Source organism: Vigna unguiculata, chromosome 3 (genome assembly GCF_004118075.2).
Source record: "Vigna unguiculata cultivar IT97K-499-35 chromosome 3, ASM411807v1, whole genome shotgun sequence".
NCBI lineage: Eukaryota > Viridiplantae > Streptophyta > Magnoliopsida > Fabales > Fabaceae > Vigna > Vigna unguiculata.
The window spans coordinates 14,414,604-14,430,250 of NC_040281.1; the positions used below are offsets into that span (position 1 = coordinate 14,414,604).

At 34.6% G+C, this 15,647-nt stretch overlaps 3 protein-coding genes and 1 long non-coding RNA gene across 4 annotated transcripts; all 4 read left to right on the top strand.

The window, feature by feature from the left end:
* The first annotated feature begins 801 nt into the window (after positions 1-801).
* Positions 802-2,985, top strand: LOC114175367 (pentatricopeptide repeat-containing protein At2g03880, mitochondrial). The gene has a single exon (XM_028060142.1). It carries the CDS (start codon positions 830-832, stop codon positions 2,741-2,743), a length of 1,914 nt encoding a protein of 637 aa, XP_027915943.1. The 5' UTR covers positions 802-829; the 3' UTR covers positions 2,744-2,985.
* A 3,855-nt stretch (positions 2,986-6,840) lies between these two features.
* Positions 6,841-9,295, top strand: LOC114175368 (berberine bridge enzyme-like 21). Its single transcript, XM_028060143.1, has 2 exons — positions 6,841-8,629; positions 8,925-9,295. The coding sequence occupies exons 1-2, from the start codon at positions 7,021-7,023 to the stop codon at positions 9,038-9,040; spliced, it is 1,725 nt and encodes a 574-aa protein (XP_027915944.1). The 5' UTR covers positions 6,841-7,020; the 3' UTR covers positions 9,041-9,295.
* Positions 9,296-10,419: 1,124 nt separating this feature from the next.
* LOC114175695 lies at positions 10,420-11,936 on the top strand. Its single transcript, XR_003602877.1, has 3 exons — positions 10,420-10,481; positions 10,590-10,657; positions 11,742-11,936. It is a non-coding gene; the product is annotated as an uncharacterized LOC114175695 (long non-coding RNA).
* A 1,499-nt stretch (positions 11,937-13,435) lies between these two features.
* LOC114175762 (berberine bridge enzyme-like 21) lies at positions 13,436-15,236 on the top strand. Its single transcript, XM_028060555.1, has one exon. The coding sequence runs from the start codon at positions 13,499-13,501 to the stop codon at positions 15,098-15,100; it is 1,602 nt and encodes a 533-aa protein (XP_027916356.1). The 5' UTR covers positions 13,436-13,498; the 3' UTR covers positions 15,101-15,236.
* Positions 15,237-15,647: the final 411 nt, after the last annotated feature.

Here is a 15,647-nt window from a genome sequence, read left to right on the forward strand (position 1 = left end):
ATTTATAATGTTTTCAAGAAACAATAATCAAACACGTGATCTTTGTCACTAACATGGTTGCAAGTGAATAGTTTAAAAAGAATGTTATTTTTACTTCTACTACATGTAACAACATCGTAAAAAAAGTATATCGTAAAAATGAATTTGATTTTTTTTTATTTATTTAGAATTATATTTTAAGTTTCAAAAAGAAAACACTATATATTTAATATATGTGTATTTTTTTATATATTTTATAACGACAATAAATAAATAAAAAATAAAAGTTGAAGTCAATTATTTTCTTGAACTTTAACTTCAAGTTTCGATATGCAAAATATATACACATATTAATTTTGCAAAATTTATTTATTTTCATGTTCTAAAATAAAATAATTTAATAATTATTCTCAAAACATTTAATATTATTAACTATTATTTTATTTAGATATAAATTATTTAATTTGATTATTTTCATTATTACATTTTTATTAATAAAAAATAAATAATATAAAAATAATAAAATATTATTATTTACTTTCATATAAAAATAGTTGTATTTTAGTTATATTTTTATAAATTTTAAATTTAAATATTATTTTTTATAATCCCGTCATACAAACACTAGTTCAAAGAAAACAAAAAAAATAAAAAACATGTCTTAATATTGAAATGATTAATATATTGTATAAAACTAACAGTTTAGTCGAATAATAATAATAATAATAATAATAATAATAATAATAATAAAAAAAAAAACATCTCTTAATATTGAAAGGCTGTAACTTAAATCTTGAGTGTTTTTATGTTCGTGAAACCCGCGCCACAACACAACCATCGAACTGAACCTATGAGAGGTGTATCAAAGCACTTACTATTGTTGCGACCAACCACCTTGCATCGCTGTTCATATAGAGATAACTCCTCTCTCGTATCTTCACACCATGTGCCCACAGAGACGGAGTCACTACTCAACCTTTGTCACCAACGAGACCTTCCCAGAGCCATGCATGTGTTGGATGCAATGGAAAGACGCAGAATCTGGGCAGACGCTATCACCTATTCTGAGCTCATCAAGTGTTGCTTGGCTCACGGTGCTGTCAGGGAAGGCAAACGCGTTCACCGCCACATATTCTCAAACGGGTACCACCCCAAAACGTTTCTGATCAACACTCTCATCAATATGTATGTCAAATTCAACCTCTTGGAAGAAGCACAGCTGCTGTTCGATAAAATGCCTGAACGAAACGTTGTATCGTGGACGACTATGATATCTGCTTACGCTAATGCCAAGCTCAATGACAGGGCTATGAGGCTCTTGGTTTTTATGTTTAGGGATGGTGTCATGCCTAACATGTTTACTTTCTCTTCTGTTTTGAGAGCGTGTGAGAGGTTGTCTGATCTCAAACAGCTGCATTCTTGGATAATGAAAGTGGGGTTGGAGTCTGATGTATTTGTTCGCAGTGCGCTCATTGATGTTTACTCAAAATTGGGGGAGTTGTTGGAAGCTTTGAGTGTTTTTCGTGAGATGGTCACCGGAGATTCTGTTGTTTGGAACTCCATTATTGCTGCGTTTGCTCAGCACAGTGATGGAGATGAGGCTTTACATCTTTACAAGAGCATGAGCAGAGCGGGTTTTCGGGCGGATCAGTCAACGCTTACTAGTATTTTGAGAGCGTGTACTATTTTGTCGTTGTTGGAGTTAGGGAGGCAGGTCCATGTTCTTGTGCTAAAGTTTGACCAAGATCTTATCCTCAACAATGCCCTTTTAGATATGTATTGTAAGTGTGGTAGTTTGGAGGATGCAAAATTCATTTTCAATCGGATGACCAAGAAAGATGTAATTTCTTGGAGCACCATGATTGCTGGGTTAGCCCAAAATGGTTTCAGTATGGAAGCACTCAATTTATTTGAGTCCATGAAAGTGAAGGGTCCAAAACCAAACCATATTACATTTATTGGCATTCTGTTTGCGTGTAGTCATGCGGGGCTAGTAAATGAAGGTTGGGTCTATTTTCGATCTATGAAGAACTTGTATGGGGTAGATCCTGAAAGAGAACACTATGGGTGCATGCTTGATCTTCTTGGAAGAGCTGGAAAGCTTGATGACATGGTTAAGTTAATTCATGAAATGAATTGTGAGCCAGATGTTGTTACGTGGAGGACTTTGCTTGATGCATGCAGGGCACGTCAGAATGTGGATTTAGCCACGTATGCTGCTAAAAAGATTCTAAAGTTGGATTCACATGACACAGGAGCTTATGTGTTATTATCTAATATTTATGCAACTTCAAAAAGGTGGAATGAGGTTGCAGAAGTTCGGAGGGCTATGAAAATAAGGGGCATAAGGAAAGAACCTGGATGTAGTTGGATTGAAGTCAATAAGCAAATACATGCTTTCATTTTGGGAGATAAATCACATCCTCAAATAGATGAGATCAATAGACAGTTGAGCCAGTTCATTTATAGGCTAACTAGTGCTGGTTATGTACCTGACACAAATTTTGTACTACAAGATCTTGAAGGGGAACAGAGAGAAGACTCTCTTAGATACCACAGTGAGAAACTGGCAATTGTTTTTGGTATCATGAGCTTTCCTAAAGAGAAAACTATTAGAATATGGAAGAACCTAAAGATTTGTGGAGATTGTCATAAGTTTGCAAAACTTATAGGAAAATTAGAGCAACGACATGTTGTAATTAGAGATCCTATTCGATACCATCATTTTAGAGATGGGGTATGTTCCTGTGGCGACTATTGGTAGCATATGAGAAGCACATACGACGAGACAAAATCTAAGACAACTTTTAGGCTCAAAGCAACATACTTCACTCTACAATTAGCTGATATGTATACGAGGATAAAGTGTCTAGTAGTAGCATTGCTGTTGGTTAACGTCAGTCTGGTTGAGTAAGCTTATTCTTTAATTTTATTTATTTGTTGTATATTTTTCTTGGCTTAATTTAAATTTTGTTTCTTGTAATTTACAAAATCCACAATTTTGGTCCCTAGATGTTTAATTATTAATAATTAATAATTTTTGGTTCCTAAGTTCTTTTTCACAATTTTGATCACTTAATTTTAATTATCAACACATTTGTTCAATTTTCTATAACTTGTCTATTTTAGGTATTTCCAGACTATTTTACACACAATACATCTTGTGTTTACTTTTCTAGATTGTTCTCATAATTCTTCGAATTTATTGAGTTTGGATAAAGGATTTTAAAAATTCTAAAAAATTAAAATATATTATATTTGAATTACCTGTAATATTTTTTTTTTTGGCTTTCTAAATAATTTTGTTTGGTTTGAGTAATTAAAATATTTTACATTTCAGTTTTTTTATTTGAATAAAATAATTGAATTTTTTTTTTAAGTTTGTTTTAAAAATGTGTATTTTAAAAATTAAAATTTACAAAAAATATAAGTTAAATTTAAATATTAAGATAATACTTAAAAATATATTTATTTTTTCAATATGTATGTGTTAATTTGGCTCAACTCATTGTGCTTAGCCTTGATACATATGGATCAAAGCTACAAAAGTCCACAAGGTTAAAAATATCACATAAAAAAAACCCCACAAGCTCAAAAGAGTAACAAAAGCCAAAATAATCAGCTTGGGTCGAAGGCTAGATCAAAGAATCAAGTCAAGTCGAGTCGAGTTTAAATTTGCTTCGACCTTCAATCGAGTTGGTCTTAGGCAAAGGTCGAGTCGAGTTAACTAAATCAAAGAATCAAGTCAAGTCGGCGTGAGACGAAGGTCAAGTCAGCATGAGACGAAAGTCGAGTCATGCTTATTAGGATCGAAGGTCGAGGCAAATCAATCCGAGCCAAAGGTTAACCTAAGCTGGATGGGGCAATGGTCGACCCGAGTTGCCTCAAACCAACAGTCACTTGAGTCTAGTTAAGCTAGATAAAGAATTGAGTCGAGATAGTCTAGGTCGAAGGTTAGCGTAGATCAACCTGGACTGATAGGCAAGTTGACCTAAGTCAAAGCTCGACTTGAGTCGGCCTAGAGGAAGATCAACCCGAGTCAGCTTGGGTTAAAGGTCGACTTAAGTCGGCTGGGTTAAACAATCAAGTCTAGTTAGCTTGTGCTGAAGGTCGAGCCATGTTAACCCAAGTCGAGCGACCCAGGCAGAAGGTTGTGTTAAGCCAATTATGGTTGAAGGTCGACTTGAGTTAAGTATCACATTTTTTTCTCTCTTGATGGGAATGAAGAGAAAATAAAATCCTAATATAGTATGTAATGTTGTTACCTTTTCTACAAATGGGGACCATATTCTCTTTTGTAACTTTTGTTAGTGACATTCCATATTTTAATAATTCCTACTTGGCCTCTCATCAAATTATAATATTACTTTAGGGTACCTACACAACATGGTGAACTGTGGGATAGTTCCACATTCCTCTAAATACTTGATGAAAGGTCCCATATGTTATTTACTTAAACCGTCATATCTACCATAGTATTCATCACCATTGTCTGATCTAATCGTCTTTATTATTTTGTTGAATTGATTTTCAACCTTAAATGATTTGAACAAGTCGAAATATTAAGAATTTCATGTATAAGAAATAGATATGCATATATAGACTAACCATCTATAAATGATATAAAATATTGTCAACCATTTCATGAAGGTGTAAGAAATGACCCACAAATGTCCGTATGTATCAATTCTAAGATATTTGTAGCTCTATATGCACCTAACTTCTTGTTTTGGTTTGTTTATCTTTAATGCATTCAACAAAAACATCAAAGGTTTATAAATTCAATGAAATCCAATATCTCATTTAACACAAGTTGTTAAACTCTATTTATAAAGATGTGACCAAGGTGTTTGTGTTATAATGCTCCTGAGTTAGTATTGTCAATTTTAATATTAACCTCAAAACATAACAGAGTAAGAAACATATCTTTTATGCACGCCAATCATGATATTTAGTCATTTATTCTTTACATATCTAAGCTTACTGCAAAAGAAATAATTGTCATCCTAATTTTATTTCTTTTGTGTTTGACCCTTAACAACTCCATGCTCGGGATCCTCATCTTTCTTTCTTTTTGTCTGTGTCTTTAGAGGTGCTTAAAAAATGTATTTTTTTTGTCTTTCCTTACTTCAATCTTTTTTTCTTCTTGCACACAATATGAAATGAGCTCATTAAGAGATATTTTCTAGGGACGGAAAAATGGGCTAGGCCCAATGGGCCAGCTTGTCAGCCCGTGTTAAAAGAGATGAGTTGGGTTGAAGATCTCAACTCGTCATCCCGTTCTAGTCCGTCATATCCAGTCTGTCAATTTGACGGACCAAAATACAAACCAACCCGTTTTGGCTTATTGGTCCGTTTTTAAAAAATAAAATAAAATAAAAATAATTAAAAAAATAATTTTTTATATTATATTTTTTAAATATGTAAATATATAATAGTATTGTAATTTAAATCATTAACACATACAAATTAAGTCTCAAATATTAGTTATAATTAAGTAATTTAACATATAAATGTAATAATTATTTAAATTTATCTAATTAAAAACATTAATTAATCAATTAAAAGTTTAAACAATATTTTATTTAATTAAATATGCTTTTAATAGTAATTTATATATATATAATTTGAAAGGTTAAAAAAATTAAAAATTTGAAAACAAGTTTAAAAAGTTAAAAAAATTTGGAAAAAAAAAGAAGAAAAAAAACTGATGGACTAGACCGACCCGGCTCGTTAACCCATCTTGTACGAGACAAGTTATAGTTATTGGTCCATTTTTGTTTTTGTTTGACGGGTCAGTTCAACCCAATTTATTTTTGATGGACCGAACCAAAACGAGTTGAGTTAACTCGTTTTGCCACTTCTAATATTTTTCCTTTTATAATTATAAATTATCTTAAACCCACCAAATTTAAAAGAAGAGCCATTAATACTAAATGTATGAATAAATCTTCATAAATCTCAAGATTTAATGTCTTAAATTTTAAGCAATTGACATTTCCTGTAGTCGCTAATTTTATCTTTATTTTAATACTTTGTGGAAATCAAATAGCACTGGTTTCCGCATTATCTTTTTCCTTTCTCAAAATGTTTTGCAATTCAAAAAGAAAACTTTTATTATTTCCTTAAATATAATACCCCTATCTCGAAAATGCTGTGATTAATGATGATAAAACTATTTAAAATTAATAGTTAAAATGGGAGTTAAAACATTGATTAAAGCCAGTACAAGTTAAATTTATTCTTTCAATATACTTAAATCAATATGTATACTATTCTATTATTAAGGAGTGTGGCGACAGCCAGGGATTACTGATTATACAATCGATCGGTCAACACGTAGTTATCATATGGTAGAAAAAAAACAGTGACAATTGGCTCAATCAATCGCTAATAATCTGCTTGCCAGTTTGACTAAGGAAGCATTTGACCGCATAAGCTGTTGAGATTGCGTAGTTATATTCATTATCAGATTTTCTATTCAATGGAAAGAAAACAGGCATCTTAAAAACTTCCAATGAAGACACCTGAGAATAATCCAAACACAACTTATGGTAGCCACAAACATCATCACCATTTCTTTATTGCTTCCTATTTATTTTATGGAAATAGGCCGTAGTTGTGCTATGCTTTTGTTAACTAGAAAAAGAGAAAAAAAACATAGAACGAGTATTAAATTATGATGCTTAATGGAATGAAAGCAAAAATTTAGTCCCATAAACTCTTTGAAAATTGCACAAAAGAAATGCACGAGTACAATTGTGCAAAATATGAACAACCAAGATAGTTTAACAATCACGTGCACCGAACAAAGTGCCGCATTCGAAGGGAATGCACGATGTAGTGAAACACATGGGGTCTGTATGTATACATGGTTTTCTCTTTGGCTCTAAGACAAGATTTATGTAATCTTTTTCTGACAATTCAAATTGTGGGCGTTTCAACTTTCGAAGTTGGAAGAAAAAAAAATTCTTTACTAAGAAAACTCCTTTCTTACAAGTAATAAATGTTATCACCCCAACTGTGGTATCCACCAAACCAATGGAAAATTTAAGTCCCTTGCCATCTGTGCTTTTCCTTTTTCTTCTTCTCAATGTGACTGCTTCGGTGGCAGCACCTACAGCAGAATCTGTGTATACCTCTTTCCTCCGGTGCCTCACAAACTACACAAAATCCCAAGACCATGTTTCCGACATAGTTTTTGCTGAAACCAACTCGTCCTTTTCTTCTGTTCTCCAAGCCTACATTCGAAATGCCCGATTCAACACCACTTCAACCCCCAAACCCTTGCTTATTGTCACTCCCTCGGAAGAACCCCATGTCCAAGGTTCTGTGATTTGCGCCAAAAACATTGGGATTCAACTGAAGATCAGGAGTGGTGGCCATGACTTCGAGGGCATCTCGTATGTCTCCGACCAACCCTTCATCATCCTCGACATGTTCCAGTTCAGGAACATCACTGTCGATGTGCAAAACGAGGTTGCTGTGGTTCAAGCCGGTGCCACACTTGGGGAGGTTTATTATAGGATTTGGGAGAAGAGTAAAGTTCACGGCTTTCCTGCTGGGGTGTGTCCCACTGTTGGTGTTGGTGGCCACTTGAGTGCAGGAGGGTATGGTAACATGTTGAGAAAACACGGGTTGTCGGTTGATCATATTGTTGATGCTAAAATTGTTGATGTGAAGGGTAGGATTCTTGACAAGGCAACCATGGGGGAAGATCTTTTCTGGGCTATTAGAGGAGGGGGAGGAGCAAGTTTTGGAGTCATCTTATCATTCACTGTTAAACTTGTTCCGGTGCCTGAAGTTGTTACTGTTTATAGGGTGCCAAAGAGTTTGGATGAGAATGAGAATACCACTGAGTTTGTGTTGCAATGGCAGCAGGTGGCGCCGCACACTGATGATAGGCTTTTCATGAGGCTGCTGTTGCAGCCTGTGAGTTCTAAGGTTGTGAAGGGCCAGAAAACCATCAGAGCCACTGTCATTGCTTTGTTTCTTGGAGGTGCTGATGAAGTTGTTACACTGATGGGGAAGGAGTTTCCTACTCTTGGCTTGAGCAAGGAGAATTGCACTGAGATGAGTTGGATTGATTCTGTGATTTGGTGGGCAAATTTTGACAATACCACAAAGCCTGATGCGCTGCTTGACAGGAATGTAAATTCGGCAAGTTTCCTCAAGAGGAAATCTGATTATGTGCAGAAACCAATTTCCAAAGAGGGTTTGGAAGGGATTTGGAAGAAGATGGTTGAATTGGGGAAAACTGGGTTTGTTTTTAATCCTTATGGAGGGAAAATGAGTGAGGTTTCATCTGATGCAACGCCCTTTCCTCACCGTGCAGGGAACTTGTTCAAGATTCAGTACTCAGTGAATTGGGATGAACCGGGGATTGAATTGGAAAATAATTTTACTAGACAAGCTAGAATGTTGCATAGTTACATGACCCCTTTTGTGTCCAGTAATCCAAGAAGTGCCTTCTTAAATTACAGGGACCTTGATATTGGTACCAACAGTTTTGGAAATAATAGCTATGAAGAAGGAGCTGTTTATGGAGTCCAGTACTTCAATGACAATTTTGACAGGTTGGTGAAGATCAAGACTGCAGTTGATCCAGAAAACTTCTTCAGAAATGAACAGAGTGTTCCAACTAATACAGGTTTGTAACAATGAAACTGATGATGCTCTTGTTAGTTCCTTTTGAATTGCTTGGCCTAATAGTTCCTACTATTTTAGTAAATAATTTGATTGTTATGGAATTTGGGTAGTTCAAGAAATTGCATCACTTTGATTCCTGCATATGTGAGTTTCAACTTATGCAATGTAAAACATGATTTATTTAGTACGTGATTTTCTGGAATCAAACATTAAGCACTCTACTTTAATTACAGTAGAGAAGTAATCATACCTTTTTATGTACTCAAATTCTAATGTCATTTCTTCACTGATTGCAGGATTGAACACTACTGGTGCAAGTAAATCTGGTGCTTCCAAATTATCACACTTCAGCCTTCATTGGAAAGTGATGGTAAAGGTGGGAGGTTTTCTCATACTTGAATTATTCATATGATTATTGTAATCAAATATGGAGCTATAATAATTAGGTTGATTTACTTCTATCTTTCCCTGCAAAGGAAAAAAAATGTGTATCTAGCTCTTTTGTGTACTGGGAATTTTAGAATTGAAGGTGTTTAGGTTTGTTGAATAATCCAGCTGAAAGGATGAGTTACAGTCAAGTAAATGTTTCCTTTGGAAAGAAAGGAACCATTGAAGTATAGAAAGTGGTTGCTGGTTAATGATCTCATTCAAAATTGACTCATGAAAATCCTATGATAAGATTTTAAGATATCTATTATTTTAATTAAGTTACATATTAAGTTAAGATATCTATAATTCAAATCTAAGTAAATTCTAAGATAAGATATCTATAACTTGATAATTCAATTAGGTTAATAATCCTGTGTAGTAAGGCCCCAAAATAAGGCCCCAAAATTCGATCTTCCGGTCAAAGAATGTTAGTGAAACAGAGCTGAATACTGGCAGTCTCTTCCTGCATCCTTTGATATATATATATATATATATATATATATATATTAGATCGATTTTTTTTATATTTTTTAGACAGAGTGTTTCAAAAGGTATTTCTAAACCAGAAAGTATAAAAAAATAGATTTTGGGTCGAATATTTTGGAAAGTATTTCTAATATCGGAAAATGCCTCAGATAAATGACCAATAAAAAAATGTTGCAAAGTTGAATGGACCAATTAAAAAATGTTGCAAATGGCAATTTGTACTCTAACGTATTAAAATATTTTCTATTACTTGCATTATTTTATTAATTTAAATAAATTAATAATTTATTCCAAAAACAAATAGATAAACTTATAACTCAAAGTCATGTAAAATTAATTTCATTTTAAACACATTTTTCATAGATAAATATTGTGTTAATTACTTTTACATATAAATTGAAAAAGACAATAATATTGTGTTAACTCCCATACTTTGCACAAGGTAATATGCAATAAAATTGTAATACCCCATTTAATTAAGTACGCGAAATTAATGGAAGCGTTACAAGAAAGATAACATAAAGGCACAGTATGGGAGTTTTAAACTCAACTCCATACAATTCATGGCACACCACGATGTCCAAGAGAAAACGAGATGAAAAGTTAACCAAGGTACATAAATCTATGAAGGAACAATTACGTGGGTCGCATATTGGAAAAATCACATAAACCAGAAACAGAACAAACTATCTTTCCAATTCAAACAATTCCATTAGATTGGACAAAAGCCGATAAATTAATTCTCAAGGACACTCATAACAACATGATAAATCATTTCAGAAATTTATTTCATCCCCTTGTCAACAGTCTAGGATTTATTCTCGAGGACAATTTCATAATAATTCTTTTTCTGACCCATCCTTCTTCCTGAATTGCAGCAAACAAATCAGAAGGATCAGCCAGTACTTCCTTCCTAGCTAAACCTCCATCCTCTCAACGTAAGTAGAAATTTCTTCTCACTTCTAATCAATTTCGAATTCTGGAAGTTCTTATTGAGCTAGACCGAAATTAGGGCCTTATCCTTACTATGTGAACCTTCATTTCAGTCTCTTAGGTTGTAATTTGGAGTGCCTCACAGTGAGAAGCCATACTTGTTAGTTGGTGATCAATTAAGGTAAAGGAAGCTAACCTCTCACTCTAATTTCGCAAATAAATCATTGATTAGGGTTAGAATTGCATGAATTGGGTGTTGATTGATGAGGGTGAACAATTGTGTGTGGTGAATTTCGAGTTTGGCATGAACTGTGTGGTTTACATGTGAAAATAGCTTGAAATTCTGATGATTTCGCCCAGGCGAGCAGCTTCCGCCTGAGCGAAAATACTAGAAATTCACCCATGATGCTACGCGAGGTCTCGCCTAGGCGAGCTGGTTTCGTCTGAGCGAGAGTCAATCTCGTCTAGGCGAAACAGCTTAGCCTGAGCGAGAATTTGCTCGGATTTTGGGGTTGCTCCCTGTTTGGAGTCTCGCCCAGGCGAGAGTGACTCGCCTAAGCGAGACTACTCTCTAGCTCAGGCGAGATCCTCTAGCTTGAGCGAGTTTCGCTGCAAATTTAGATTGTCTTCTCTGTTTTAGATGAAATGAAGCTATGCTAAGTGGACTGACTTGATAATTTCCTATTCTGTATGTGAGCTTTATGATTAATAGTCTATTTGATGATAATCGTGTGAATTTGGTTATTTGAGAATGTGTTGGATTTAGGATTTCAAGGGAAATTCTAAGGAAGATGGTTTTAGTGGATGTAAGGACATGAGGACTCATATTGGTGGTATCCTAACACTCCTAATAACCATTAAGACTCATATAGAGTATAATAGATTATGTCGGGAGGAGTAGCAGAAGGTCCTAGTCTATGGACCCGATCCGTCATAGACGTGAAGGGGACTTACCTTGGGAGTGGTTGGGTGAATACCCCTTGTGCCTAAAACTCTGCAGAGTTTGGGAACCGTCACAAGTGCAAGCCACCGAGAGCTCCAATGTCACTTACATAATCCGGATATCGAGTCTAGAATGGTGATGGTGTGTCATGGTTGTGGTGATTTGAACAATTCTGATAATTGTGTGATCGACCCTGATTGATGCTTAACTAGTAAATTGCATGATTTCTTGTTATTTAAGTTAGCTTATCCTTCTTGCATATGTTTGTTTTGTGTGTCTTTCTATTTTTGCAATGATCGCCCTTAATGAATGGCGTGAGCAGCTAAAAATGCAGGTGAGGATACACCCCTCCTGGATAGGAGTTGAGTGGTATTTGGGCGCTTCCAGCTGTGGCTTATACCCTTTCTCTTGCTTAGAAAAATGTTTGGAGTGTTTATGACCCTCTTTTGGTTAAGAATGTATGTATAGATAGTACATATAAAGTTATTTGAGGATGACTGTACTAATACTTCATACTGGCCTATCCCTATCACCTGTCTTTGAATTATCACAATATAATGTTTTGTTTGATAGTATAAAAACTATTAAAACGGGATGTTACAATAACACCGGAAATTAAATGTGTAGATGTTAAATATTTTTGTGGTAAATAATTTATTCTCACAGGGTATTAATTTTTGTTGTAATAGTAATTTTAAAAGCCATTTTTTTTATTTTTATTATAGTTATGGAAGATTATTAATAATTAGTAACGATAATATAACTTATGTATTCAGAAAGATTTATTTATCCAATGTATTACACAAACTAAAATAAAAATATCATTTATCTCTTCAAAATTAAATTAATTCAATCCGTGAACATAATGTAGATGTTATTTTATTATCTTCAATTCTATTTAATCCTAACTCCACGTCGTCGAATTGTTTGGGTAATCCTTGAAGTCACAAGGAGAATGTAATGAATTTACAGAAATGGTCAGATTGTGAGCATTTGTAAAAGTATGTCGTTCCAGGAGTCAATTGCAAAAGTGTGTTTTCGGTTTATTTATGTATTTTTAGTACAAAACCACATCATACCCAATTCCATGCATGTTGAAATGGTTCAAACTTCCTTCCACTCGATTCTCTTTTCATTGCACTATCATGAAATTGGTTCCGGCGTCAATGAGAAACGATTCCTTTCTCTTTGGAATCAGTTACTCCTTCGTTCAACTTTAATCACCTTTTTCACCACGTCAAGAAGACATGCATGTGAAGAAAAAATGTGTTTACATTGAGAGTATAATTGTATTTGCACATATATCATCTTCAAATCACCTTATTTGAAGGGAGATTCGAAAATCTCACAATCCTGCTAATTTTCTTTGTTTTCTGCTCTCAAATCTGCGAATACAACGGAAATCATTTTTCCTCTGTCACTCACCACATTAAATCGTCCACAAACGAACACAACATTAAAGTTTTCTTATTCCTCTGAAAAAAAAAAACAAATGTATCATCACCATACTTACAGCTCAGATAGTTATACATTAAACTGTTACTCTCTTCAACAAAAGTAATTGTGCCGTTGTCTTAATTAACAACCGTAACACACTAACAACTATAACTTTTAACATATTACTAAATCCTAAGCCCATTAATTGGAATTAGAATCAAGAATTAATAAATATTTAAAGTCAAATCCTTTGACACACTTCTCTACCATGTAGCTCTTGTTTACTCCTTCGTTCTATACTTAACATTTATTTATTAGTTTTTATGTTAAATACATGCCTATATATATATATATATATATATATATATATATATATATATATATATATATCTCGCATGTTACCTTGTGCATCGAAGTACATCAACAAATTTAGAAAATGATCGAGCACAGGAAAATCACTGACACTTTTGGCATAATTGAGTCATTAAAACGGGGTGAATATAAAAATATCTTCAAATGGGGTTGATGACAGCAGAACTCAATTATTATTATGTTGCACGAGACATAACGGGTGGTCCAACTAGGAGTACATAAAGTCATAAAAGGAACCTACCATGTTCTAAGCTTTCCAGAACAGAACAAATGGAAAAACCAAATTCCCTACCATTTCTTTCTGTTATTCTTCTGCTTCTTCATGTTGCTAACTCTCAGCCTACCACATCAAGAGACTCCATCTACCACACTTTTCTTCAGTGTCTTCAAATCCATACAAACCAACCAGATCACGTTTCCAACATAATCTATGCCCAAACCAATGCATCCTACACCTCAGTTCTTCGAGCCTTTGCTAGAAATGCAAGGTTCACCTCCCCCTCCGTCCAAAAGCCATTACTTATTGTCACCCCTCAAAGTGAACACCATGTACAAGCCACTGTATTGTGCGCCAAAAGCATTGGTGTTCAACTCAAAATCAGAAGTGGAGGCCACGATTTTGAAGGTGTTTCATATGTCTCCCAGGGACCTTTCATCATCCTTGACATGTTCAATTTTCAGAGTGTCACAGTGGACGTGCGGAATGAGATTGCTGTGATTGAAGCTGGTGCCAGTCTTGGACAAGTTTATTACAGGATTTGGGAGAAGAGTAAAGTTCATGGCTTTCCTGCAGGGGCTTGTCCAACTGTAGGAGTTGGTGGCCATTTGAGTGGAGGAGGGTATGGTAACATGATGAGAAAACATGGGTTATCTGTTGATCATATTCTTGATGCTAAAATTGTTGATGTCAAAGGTAGGATTCTTGACAAGGCAACCATGGGGGAAGATCTTTTCTGGGCTATTAGAGGAGGGGGAGGAGCAAGTTTTGGAGTCATCTTATCATTCACTGTTAAACTTGTTGCAGTGCCTGAAGTTGTTACAGTTTTTCAAGTTGACAAGACTTTGGAGCAGAATGCCACTGATCTGGTTGTTCAGTGGCAGCAGGTTGCACCACACACAGATGATAGGCTTTACTTGAGGCTTGTTCTACAACCTGTTGGGAAGGCACAGAAAACCATCAGAGCCTCAGTTGAGGCTTTATTTCTAGGAGAGGCTAGTGAGGTGGTGAGATTGTTGGGGAAGGAGTTTCCTTTGCTGGGACTGAAGAAAGAACTTTGTCATGAAATGAGGTGGATTGATTCTGTTGTTTGGTGGGCTAATTACAACGATGGTTCCTCGGTTAATGCATTGCTCGACCGAAACCATTACTGGGTGCATTCCAACAAAAGGAAATCTGATTATGTTCAGACCCCAATTTCAAGAAATGGGTTGACATGGATATGGAAAAAGATGATTGAGTTGGGGAAAGTGGAGCTTGTTTTCAACCCTTATGGAGGGAAAATGAACGAGGTTCCTTCTGATGCTACTCCGTTTCCTCACCGTGCTGGGAATCTGTATAAGATTCAGTACACTGTGAGTTGGCAGGAAGCAGGAGGTGGTGCAGAAGAAAGGTTTTTGAGCGAGATTAGGATGCTGCACAGTTACATGACCCCTTTTGTGTCCAAGAATCCGAGGAGTGCCTACTTTAACTACAGGGACCTTGATATTGGTATCAATAGGCATGGTAAAGATAACTTTGAAGATGGAGAAGTTTATGGTATCAAGTACTTCAAGAAAAATTTTGAAAGGTTGGTGAAAGTTAAGAGTAAAGTTGATCCTGAAAACTTTTTCTGGAATGAACAGAGCATTCCATCGTATCCAATCAAGGCATAAGGAACCTAAACTGATCGATTCTCTAGTAGATTGATTCAACTCTTGTATTTTTATAGTACATTATGAAACTGTGTATTTGGGGAAATTTTATCCTCTCAGACAAAACTCCTTCATTACTTGGTTTCTTTCTCCTTCACTGTCTTTCTAATTGGCAATGAATCAAATGTGTATACTGACGATAAGGTATCACGGAGGTACAGATGAATATAAGTAAAAGAAAAATGCTAATAAGTTGGTTTTAAATATTAGTAAGTTTTAACCATATTTTATCTTATTTAATGAAATTGCTTGAGATATCATTTAGTTAACTAAGACATAATTTCAATGAAATTCTTTTTATATTTAATTTCAATGAAATAATTTTAAGAAGATGAATGAATTTAGTACAAAGGAATATTCTCTTAGAGAATTGAATTTTAAAAATTACTAATAATGAGTACTAACTAATTTCTTAATCGATATGGAATGAAAATTTTCTTACTGAAATAGTGGAAAATATATAAGGAATATGTCGTATACTATTCAAAACTTTTATCCTAAAACTCTC

Excerpts from the sequence above, each read along its gene's own strand:
- LOC114175367 (XM_028060142.1), top strand. The coding sequence starts at position 830 with ATGAGAGGTGTATCAAAGCACTTACTATTGTTGCGACCAACCACCTTG.
- LOC114175368 (XM_028060143.1), top strand. The coding sequence starts at position 7,021 with ATGGAAAATTTAAGTCCCTTGCCATCTGTGCTTTTCCTTTTTCTTCTT. Across the intron at positions 8,630-8,924 it reads GAGTGTTCCAACTAATACAG|GATTGAACACTACTGGTGCA; the intron begins GTTTGTAACAAT and ends CACTGATTGCAG.
- LOC114175762 (XM_028060555.1), top strand. The coding sequence starts at position 13,499 with ATGGAAAAACCAAATTCCCTACCATTTCTTTCTGTTATTCTTCTGCTT.